We start from the raw sequence: 9953 nt of genomic DNA on the forward strand, positions 1-9953 counted from the left end.
ACTTCTGGTGGCGCCTTTGGCTTTTCGAGACGTCTGCGGTAGCAGCCACTTGAGCATCTCGCCGAGTGGAACATCAAAGGTACCTGTGTTGGCCTCCATGAGCAGTTGCAGGTCGAGGACCTTTACGACGTCGTTGGCGGCAGCAAGGCGCCAGAGCGGCATCATCAAATGCACATCGTGGACGACCTTGAGGATGCGTGGTGACGAGAGCAGTGGGACGAGCAACGCCGGCTGTATCACCGAGCAGTCGAGATCGAACACGTGGTCGTCGACGGCCAGCTCGAGATGCAGGCGACCTTGGTCGTCGTTGCGGCAGCCCATGGCCACGACCGCCGTCTCGGACACAGCTGCGCCCAATACAGGGTGCGTTATCACCGTCGTCGCCCAGTCGTTGATCGTCTGGATGCGCACGACATGGCGGTGCTTGGACGCGAGAGTCTCGGGCTCGGTACGTGGCACGTCCATCTCGGGCTCAGGCTCCGCCACCTCTAAGCGATCGGGTTCGCAAGCGGTGTCATCGAGCTCTGCTATGGACTTTGGAGTCGAAGGCACCGCGTTTCGGTCGGGCGGTGCTGCAGGACGTTTTGCCTTGGAGAAGTAGGGCCAGTCTTTACTGCTTGTCGGTTGATGAAACTCGACGCGCGGGTCCTTCTTGGCGCGGCGCACGACCGCGTCAGCGAGCGCGTTCTGTTTGTAAAAGCCGACGCCCGGAATGTGGAGCACAAAGAAGCGAGGGACGCGACTCAGAGTCTTCAGCATGCGCTCCATGAACGCAGGTAGATGCGCCTGCACGAGCTCGTCGGTGACAACGAGAGACGCCGCACTCCCGTGGGGAGAGAGACGGCGCTGCACAAAGTAGCCGCGACCGAGCTCGTCCGTCGCGTAGCGCAGCCGGTGATCGGCTGTGAGCGCGGCCACCACGGTCGCTGTCGCCGCTTCGACGTTACCGCCGAGTGGCAAGAGCGTTCGCACTTGGTCGGTGACGTACGACACAAAAAAGCTCTGGCCGTCGCGCACCCACGCGAGGATGGGCTCGAGAAAGGCGTCGGCGTGCTGCTGGACGAGGCTCTTTGTCTGCAAGAAGCGGCGGTCGCGGTACTTGACGTCCGGGTGCGCGAGCTGCCGTATAGCGTCCGAGGCCAGTGGACCTTGCAACCGTTGACGCACATCGTCTTTATCGTATACGTCGCGCGCATCGAGCATGCGCTGTGTCAAGAACGCAGAGTTGTTCGAGAAGACCTGGTCGACGTCGGTCGCTTGACAAATGCGTTGGGACATTTGTTGGCATGTGCGACTTGGGCTTGACGCGTGACGGGTTCGTCGCTTGAGTTGCGCGCGGTGGCCAGTCCCCAAGAGCACAATTCCCTCGTCGGCCGTAACGTCGGAAAGGACCGCGTTGAGAACTCGGTCGACGACCGGCGCTGGGACGTCAACAAGCAGACGCCGGACCTTGGCCACCGAAAAGACACCATCGTATAGTTGGAGCGCCGCTCGGACAGTGTCGGATGCCCGCGCAATGTGTAGCTCGAGCGATGCAGTGTCAATCGCGGGTGCCGACGTAAAGTATGGCGACTTGCCGTCGACGTACTGGAGGCGGTCGTCAGCTCGGAGGGCGGCGACGACGGCGCGGACGACGTCGGTGCCAACGACGCCAACCGGCAAGAACGCTTCGACTTGGTTGTCCATATTGGCCACGTAGAACCGATGGCCGGCGCCGATGATGGACAGAATCGAGTCCTTAAAATGGCGCTCGTACTCGTTGACAAGCGCGGCGATCGTGCGCGGCGACGTCTTCTGCGCGCGCCAAGCTGTCTCTGGGGCGTGCGCCAAGACTGCGTCCGGGCCTCGACCGAGCAGCGCAACGTGCTTGACCGTCGCGAGCGCGTGCGCGATGGTGTCGACGAGGACATCGACGTCGCTACGGACGCCGGCGTCGAGAAGCCAGGTGCGGATGATGGCGACGGGGTACTGCAGCTGGCTCGAGCGGGCGAAGAGCGACGTCATGCGTTGGCGGTGGTGGGCGACGGCGGTCGCGAGCCAGGCGCCGTCGACGAAGCCGGCCATGGCTTCTGGCGGAATTGCGACCAAAACAAACGGCAAGATGCGTTTTGATTGGCTATTGAAATTGGAGTGGCTTTGTCCCATCAAAGTACACTTGAAGACCATCGGTGGCTCATCCAGTCCAGTCGCTGCCACTCATACTGTCTCGCAATCTTCGCAGACATACTGTGCACGCTAGACTGTTGAACGACGCGCAACGCTGTGACGGTTTTGTCAGCTGACTCTAAAACTCAAGCTCAAAATCACGCTTTGTTGCATACGTTTGAGATATCGTGATCAAACGACAGCCTTTGGCCTCCACCTTGTACGATCACTCAGTCTAAAGCACGCGACTCAAATGAATCATCCGGAGTCGCTCGGAAGCTCACTCGATGCTGCTGCGTCGTTGCGTAGAGCCAAGAGCCCCGAGATGTTGAAGTGTCAAGGCCTGCCCCTGCGTTTTGGCGCTCGAAGTGAGAGGAGGCTCGGACTTGAGAGCGCAAATTGGAAACTGAATAAAGATGTTATGTATGAATTGGTTAGTATCTGTCAAGGACACGCTGGACCAGTATGGAGAGACGATGCCGAGGACCAGGTCCAGAACCCGAAGCAAGTGTGCGAGTGCGGTTCTCGGAGCAAAATTAAAGTTTGTATTATAGGTCTATTGGCACCTCCACTAACCTGCGTAAAGGACTCTGGCCCACAAGCACGATCAACAAGTAAACGACGTTGGCAAAGCAAGCCTTATTAGCAAGCTACCGTGTGGAATGCATGATTGTTTTTGCTGTCTTTGATTGGCTATTTAAATTGTATTTTCAACCAATCCCACGCGATCACAGACGGAACACCACCCCCGGCGAACTGCTTGGTGCGCCAAATCGAGTTGGATATGAAATCGCTCATACTTGGCACAGTGAATGAGGACACTTTGGAGGTCCCGAAATGCTACTCCTCGTCGGCGTGCGAGGCTTATGACGATAATTATGTACTATCAAATATTACTCGCGGCATATGCCACGAATAAAGCCAGGAGCTGCCACATTTAACCGCACCAAGTGCACAAGCCGACGCTGGGCAAATTTACCGCGCTTCGAATGCCTGAACTACAAACGCGTATGTATATGACGTACAAAGCGGTATAACAGCATGTTCCACTGCATTTCGTGCCGTATCTCGATGTCTGCAAGCGCTGCCAAGACTGTGCAGGTGTAGCTCATCTCAAAGATGCGAGCGAAGCCGCGACCAAGTGCAGGACGACGCCCATGGTCTCTGCTTCGTGTCCCGTAGTGCATAGAGAGAGCGCTCTTCAAGAAGCTGACACTCTTGACTCAACGGAGCGACTGCTCGTGTCCTCCACTCCAGAGGTTTTGTTAGGCCATGTTGAAGTGGCTCAAGTTGCGTGCGACTAGCCTCCGCAAGGCGAACTTAATCGAATGTAGTCATAAGTGCGCTCGTGGGCGAATCCATGCGCACTTAATTGGGACGCGCCGCTCGGGTGTTTTGGCAGCGGCGAGAAATGACCGAACAATTGGAAATTTATCAGTGGCCCTGGGCAGACGGGCATGAGCGAGAAGGACGCCGAGGTCATGTCGATGGATGGCGACGACGTGGAAGAGGACCTCGACGAGATGTTCGGCTCCGACATGTCGTCGGGCTCGGACTCGGACGCGCCGCTCAAGCCGCCGCCGGCCAAGTCAGAGAAGCCCAAGGCGGCCAAGCTCCTGCCCGACTCGTCCGTCACCGCGACCGTGCCTGCGACCGACGACGAAGCCTCGGAGGACAACGAGCACGAGATGGCGCCGTGGGAGCAGATCGACTTGAAGCCGGCCATGGACCTGGTGCGTATCTTCTTGAAGCAGTGGAATCGCTCATGAGGCGCGGTAGATCCGGTCGCTCACCGACACAAGCCTCGAGGCCGCGCGTGACTTTACCGCGTCTATGGTGGCCAACACAAACCAGCTCGTCGTCGGCTGCGACAGCGTGCTCCTTGAGATCAAGCACATCTCGGACATTCGCGAGACGATGAAGCGACAAGCCAAGGCGGCGCCCGCGAGCACCGCAGCCACCGGCGTCGCGTGCGCCTGCGGCACCTCCATGATGCCGCTTGGCGTGTTTCCACAGAGCGTCGTGGCACCGACCGCGCCCGCAGCGCCCGAGACGCCCGTGCTCGACAAGTCGACCGAAGATCAGACCGACCGCGTCTTGTACAAGATCGAAGCGGCCATGGAGAAGTTCCGCGAGCTCGCCGAGATGGTGCAGACCATGAGCGTGCAGCACGAGGCGTCGCTCATGTCCAAGCTCGCGATCCCGCAGACCGCCGTGCAGACCATGGTCTCGAGTATCCACTCGGCGGCGGCCGCCGCGACTGCCGCCGCGATCGCGCAAGAGCGGGGCGGTCCCTCCCGGGGCACGGGCCCGGGCTACTCGTTTACGAGCGAGCAGCGCACGAAACTGCAGATCTGGTACTACTCGTACCCGCGGCCGCTGGCCGACGAGCTCGAGCTCATGGCGCAGATCTTGTCGCTGCCACCGTACCACAGCCTTTCGCGTGCCCCGGTGCACCCGACTCACGTCCGCGATTGGTTCAAGCGCCGGCGGTTCCGCGAGCGCATGCGCCATGTCATGCAGGTGCTCGAGGCCGGGACGCTGTCGCTCACGAGCGCCGAGGCCGAGGTGCACGCCAAAATCGAGCTGCGCATCCAGACACTGCGCGAGGCCGTCAAGCCCGAAGAGCTCGTACATATGGTGTCTATTGTATCCCAATATCTCATATCTGAGTGTGGTAGATTCGGGAGCTAGAAGCGGCGCGGGCCAACAGCGCAACGTACGCGACGGTCGCGTCGTCCTTTGGGAAGAAACGCAGCTTGGACCAGTTTCTCTCGATGGCGCAGCAGCTTGGCCAGCCCGCGCTCGTGCTCGAGACGCCGGTCGCAGCGGCCGTCAAGAAGCCGCGCGCCGGCATTCTCGGGGACCCGATGGAGGTCGAGGACGCTGTCGTCGTCAAAGTCGCCAGTCGCGTCGAAGTGCAAGCGATCCAAAACCGCCTCCAAGCGCTTCTGCAGCTGCCCAAGACGACCTCCAACACCAACGGCATCCAGCAGGTCATGGACCTCCTTCGGTCGATGGAGATCTCCAACGAGGTCCGCGTCTCGACCAACCTCGTCGCCGACCTCAAGACTGTCCTCAAGATCTACAAGAAGCCGTCGCTGCTCCGACGGACGACCGAAGCGCTCATGGAAGCCCTCGGGCAGCCGGTGGACGTGAAAAAGAAGAAGCGGTACGCGGCAGGCGCCGACGTTCTCGGGCACGCGCCCGCCGTTGTCGACGAATACGACGACGCACCGATGCCGCCGGCCGATGGCCACGACGACGCCGAGAGCGAGGACGACCAGCCGATCCTCAAGCAAGCCAAGAGCGCGAGCAGCACCAGCCGCCGAAAGAAGACGGGCGCCAAGCTCCACCGCCCGATGAAGTTTTCGATGAAGCAGGTCGAGGCGCTTGAAGGGTGGTTTCAAAAGACCTTCAAGCCCTCTGTGCCCGAGATGGAAGAGTACCTTGGTCGACTCAACGCGGTGCCGCTGCGCGACCCGCTCCAGACAATCGACGTGAGCATGACGCAGCTGCGTCGATGGTTCAACAAGCGGCGGTGCCTCCGCCGACCACCGTTCGCGCTCATGGCCAAGGGCGACGAGAAGGACGCGACGAGCAGCCAAAGCCACGACGAAGAAGACGAAGAAGACGACGAAGATGACATGGACGACGACGACATGGCGAGCGAAGAGGAGGCGCGCGCACCGCTGCCACCGCCGTCGCCGTCACCACCGCCGCCACCGCCGATGCCGCCGACGTCGATTCTGCTGCCGCGCGAAGGGTCCGACTCGAGCTCCGATAGCAACGACAGCAACGACAGCGACGACGACTCGAGCGACTCGTGAGCTCCGTCGGTACATACGTGCACGAGCATAGGGAAATAACATATTAAAGAGCAGTTCAAGTACTTGGTCGGTTTCCTGGTGCCACGTCACCAACCTATCTACTGTATACTATACAAAGAAGAGGTTTCCTGGCAAGCATGCTCTTGCGCTTTGTATACCATACAAAACGAAAGGTATGTCGTCGGCAAGACTTCAGCGGACGAGACAGGCGAGCAGGTGATTCCTCGACCATCGACGTCCGCATCAAGATGCAGCAGCGCAAGCTTGGCAACCAAGGTCTCAGCGTCTCGGCCATCGGCCTTGGCGCCATGGGCATGACCGCCTTCTACGGCGACTTTGACCGCGAAGCAGCTGAAGAGACCAACATTGAGACCATCGGCAAGGCGCTCGAGCTCGGCATCAACATGATCGATACGGCGTGGATCTACCAGTCGTTTGGCATTGACGGCAAGCCCAACGTCTACAACGAAGCGCTTGTCGGCAAGGCTCTCAAGCGCTTTGGCCGCGACAAGTTTGTCATTGCGACCAAGTTTGGGCCGGGCTTTGGCGCCGACGGCAAGAGCTTTGTGAGCGGCAAGCCCGCGCACATTCGCGAGCAGCTCACACAGTCGTTGGAGCGCCTCAGCATCGACTCGGTGGACCTCTACTACATGCACCGCATGGACCCGTCGACGCCCATCGAGGAGACCATGCAGTGCCTCAAGGAGCTCGTCGAAGAAGGCAAGATCAAGTACGTTGGCCTCTCCGAGTGCTCGTCCAGCGAGCTGCGTCGCGCCCACGCCGTGCACCCAGTCTCGGTCATCCAGATGGAGTGGTCGCTCACGACGCGCGACCTCGAGGCGACTGTCGTCAAGACGGCGCGGGAGCTCGGTGTTGGCATCGTAGCCTACTCGCCGCTCGGCCGCGGTCTTCTGACAGGTACGATCACGGCGCTGGCGGATCTTTCGGAGAAGGACCGGCGCCTCCACATGCCTCGGTTCCGCGACGGCAACTTTGAGAAGAACGTGCCGAACGCCTTCTTCGACCTCGCAGCGCGCAAGCACGTGACACCGGCGCAGCTCGCGCTCGCGTGGGTCCTGCATCGCGGCCACGACGTCGTCCCGATCCCTGGCACCAAGTGCATGGCGCGGCTCGCCGAGAACGCGGGCGCGGCGGCCATCCAGCTCTCGGACGCCGAGCTTGACGAGATCGAGCAAGCGATCCCGAGCGCCGTCGGGGACCGCTACGACCAAGCCGGCATGCAGGCGGCGTTCAACGCCCGCGAGCTCTAACCCCACAACAAGGTTCTTGCGTTGGCACAGCATTGGTGGAGCAACCTTGGGCGGTCGGCTACTCGGAGCGGCAGCGCGACAGTGAGAGTAGCTACCACCTGCAGAGATGTGATTGAAATTGCCTCTGAGAAGCAAATAGCTTCTCGACCGTGGACTGTGTTTCGTTTTCTGCGGAACCGACGAGTGCGATAGGAGCACCACTCGCCTCATCGCAGCACATACCGCCCGCTGACGTTCTAGTGCACCTCGCATGCTAGTCACATCGATATACGCCGTGTAATGAATCTCTACCTAGCAAGTTGCTACAGGCTTCCGCGCTGGCAACAATCAACCACGCGCTTATAGTCGATTCTGCAGTCGAATTCAGTCGCTGTTCCGTCGTCATTGGCGGTCGTCGGACGAGATGTCGCGACAAAGCTACTCGCGTTCTATCCTTGTGCTCGCGTCAAGCTCAAGCTTCGCAATGCCCGAGCGCCTGTCGTCTGCGTACGCTCAGAACGCCGAGCCAGGATTCGCATCAGCCACGTCACGCATGCATCGTTGGTCGGTGGTGCGCCTCAGATCTTAGTCGATGGTAGGCTGCAGTAGGAGACGATGTTAAGTCGCTGCGATATGTGGGCGGAACTTGGGCTTGAAGCAAACCTGAAGTTTACGCTCTCTCTTACTGAAATGGAGGAGGAGGAGGGAGGAACAAGCAAGCGAGGGGGCGCTAATGGCCCTCGACCGGTCGCTCCTGGGACTGCGTTTCGAATCGCCGGCGAGATATGCGTGGATTCGATATCTTTTGGCAAGCACCAATCAGATTGCAGGATTGCCTTTCGATATTTTAACATGGACCAATCAGACGCGAGAATGCACAAGCGCGTCTTGGGCGGAGGATAGCTCATTCGACAAGACGCGCTGTCCATGCCACTGCTTCCGTTCTTCCAGGGCGTCGTCGACGCTGCATGCCCGAGCAACGGCCTGCGCAAGGACGTCGCAGCGCTGCAGGCGCAGCTCATGGCCAAGACGTCCGAGTGCCACAGCCTCGCGCGCACGGTCACGCAGCTCGAAGAGGCGCTGGTGCGCCGCACCGACGAGTACGATGCCGTGCTCCAAGCACTCACACGCGCCCAGTGCGTGATTCGCGGCTTCCGCGCCGACACAGATACGTACCTCGAGGCGGTCGAGGCGAGTCGCCGCGTGGTCAAGCGCCTCGAAGCCGACCTGCAGGTGCAGCATGCGTTGAACCTGGAAGCCAAGATCTCGCGCATGTCGCTTGAGCTCCAGATGATCCGCCACAGGAATCAAACCGACGAGATCATCCACGGTCTCGAGTCACAGCTGCGCTTGGCCCGCAACACGGTCGACATGTGTGCGCAGCGAGAAGCTGACGCGGCCGACGAACTCGAAGCCGAGTCGGGTGCATTACAAGCCCGCGTGCTTCGATACCTCAAAGATGCACCGCGAAGCAGCGTCGGGAGCACCCAAGCGGCAGACGACGATGAAGACGACTTTTTCGATGGCGATGACGACGACAGCTCCAGTGACGAAGACGATGACACGCCGATCGTCCGGCCGCGGTCCGGGTCTGCTTGTGAGCTCGACCGGCGACGACCGACGACGATGGGACAGCTCCTCGCATCGCTTCGGCCCTCGCACCGCACCTCCACAGGCTCCATCGCTCGGCTCGTCAAGAAGCCGAGTCTCTCCAAGTGCAACGCGCACAGCCGCGTCTTCTCCAAGGACAGAGTCACGCGCTGGCGTCTCTGTCAAGTCATGTCCCCTAGCGTCAGTTCCAAAGCCGTGTTTGGCTCCTACACGCCGTAGATTATACAGCGCAATCGTAGCGTATTTACCATCTTTGTCAAGCGGTTGCCTTCCGCATGCAGAAATTCGACCTCTGCGACTAGCCAAATGCATCGCAAGCAATAGCATACACTGTTTTTACGTAACCGAATATCCAAACAGTGTTTGGACGTGATCCCACACTTGACCCAACTCCTTTCCCGCACGTCGTCGGTCGCGCGGGTTGCATGCGTTCACCCTCCCGCGACGGTCTGGTCGATTGTCGTATGACCTTGCGGCCGTGTCCCTCGATACCGCCAGGTCGCCGCGCTGGACTCATCCGCACCCGCCAATAAGATCTATAGCCAGCTCAATGCGATCTTGGAGAGCCATACGTGGCTGCGCAAAATTATATGACATGCTTATGCTCGGCCCTGGAACGTGCTGCTCATCTCAGCGTCGGCGTAGCGTCCGCCGACTTGCTCCGGAATCGACTGTTCGATCGCAACGATCTCGTCGGGCGTCAACTGCACCGTCGCCGCTCCAGCGTTCTCAATCAAGCGCGCCTGGCTCTTCGTGCCCGGAATCGGCACCACATCATCGCCGCTAAAACAAGACAGTGTAAGTAAATGGTCCTAGCATTTGACGAGATGTACCGGTGGAGGACCCAGGCGAGGGCCAGCTGCGCGGGCGTGACGCCCTTGGCCTTGGCAATCGCAAAAAAGTCTATGGCAATGTTCTTGGAGAGGTTCTCTGCGGCGAAGCGCGGGTTGCCCTTGCGCCAGTCCTTGGCGTCGAGCGACTCGATCGACGCGATCGCGCCCGTCAAGAGACCGCGGCCGAGCGGCGAGTAGGCCACGATGCCAACGCCGAGCTCCCGCGCCGTCTTGGCGACCGAGTCTTCAATGTCACGGGTGTTGAGCGACCACTCCATCTGGAT

The 9953-nt window shown here is 60.2% G+C and overlaps 5 protein-coding genes across 5 annotated transcripts in view; 3 read left to right on the plus strand and 2 right to left on the minus strand.

Annotated features, from left to right (window-relative positions):
* SDRG_15816 (hypothetical protein) overlaps nt 1-2098 on the minus strand; it is a gene marked incomplete at its 3' end in the record, with an annotated part of 2880 nt that extends 782 nt beyond the window's left edge. The window contains exon 1 of the mRNA XM_008621999.1: nt 32-2098. Coding sequence (XP_008620221.1) covers nt 32-2064 — 2033 coding nt within the window. The 5' untranslated portion in view covers nt 2065-2098. The remainder of the gene's footprint in view (nt 1-31) is intronic.
* A 1472-nt stretch (nt 2099-3570) lies between these two features.
* SDRG_15817 (hypothetical protein) lies at nt 3571-6045 on the plus strand. The gene is made up of 3 exons (XM_008622000.1): nt 3571-3878; nt 3925-4776; nt 4827-6045. Exons 1-3 carry the CDS (start codon nt 3603-3605, stop codon nt 5973-5975), a joined length of 2277 nt encoding a protein of 758 aa, XP_008620222.1. The 5' UTR covers nt 3571-3602; the 3' UTR covers nt 5976-6045.
* Nucleotides 6046-6152: 107 nt separating this feature from the next.
* On the plus strand, nt 6153-7543 carry SDRG_15818 (hypothetical protein). The gene has a single exon (XM_008622001.1). The coding sequence runs from the start codon at nt 6224-6226 to the stop codon at nt 7244-7246; it is 1023 nt and encodes a 340-aa protein (XP_008620223.1). The 5' UTR covers nt 6153-6223; the 3' UTR covers nt 7247-7543.
* A 561-nt stretch (nt 7544-8104) lies between these two features.
* SDRG_15819 (hypothetical protein) lies at nt 8105-9209 on the plus strand. Its single transcript, XM_008622002.1, has one exon. The coding sequence runs from the start codon at nt 8153-8155 to the stop codon at nt 9053-9055; it is 903 nt and encodes a 300-aa protein (XP_008620224.1). The 5' UTR covers nt 8105-8152; the 3' UTR covers nt 9056-9209.
* Nucleotides 9210-9377: 168 nt separating this feature from the next.
* SDRG_15820 (hypothetical protein) lies at nt 9378-9947 on the minus strand (the record flags this gene model as incomplete). The annotated part of the gene is made up of 2 exons (XM_008622003.1): nt 9378-9619; nt 9670-9947. The coding sequence occupies 2 exons, from the start codon at nt 9945-9947 to the stop codon at nt 9436-9438; spliced, it is 462 nt and encodes a 153-aa protein (XP_008620225.1). The 3' UTR covers nt 9378-9435.
* Between the last annotated feature and the right edge of the window lie 6 nt (nt 9948-9953).

The sequence above is a fragment of the Saprolegnia diclina genome (assembly GCF_000281045.1).
Source record: "Saprolegnia diclina VS20 unplaced genomic scaffold supercont1.103, whole genome shotgun sequence".
NCBI classification, from domain to species: domain Eukaryota; phylum Oomycota; class Saprolegniomycetes; order Saprolegniales; family Saprolegniaceae; genus Saprolegnia; species Saprolegnia diclina.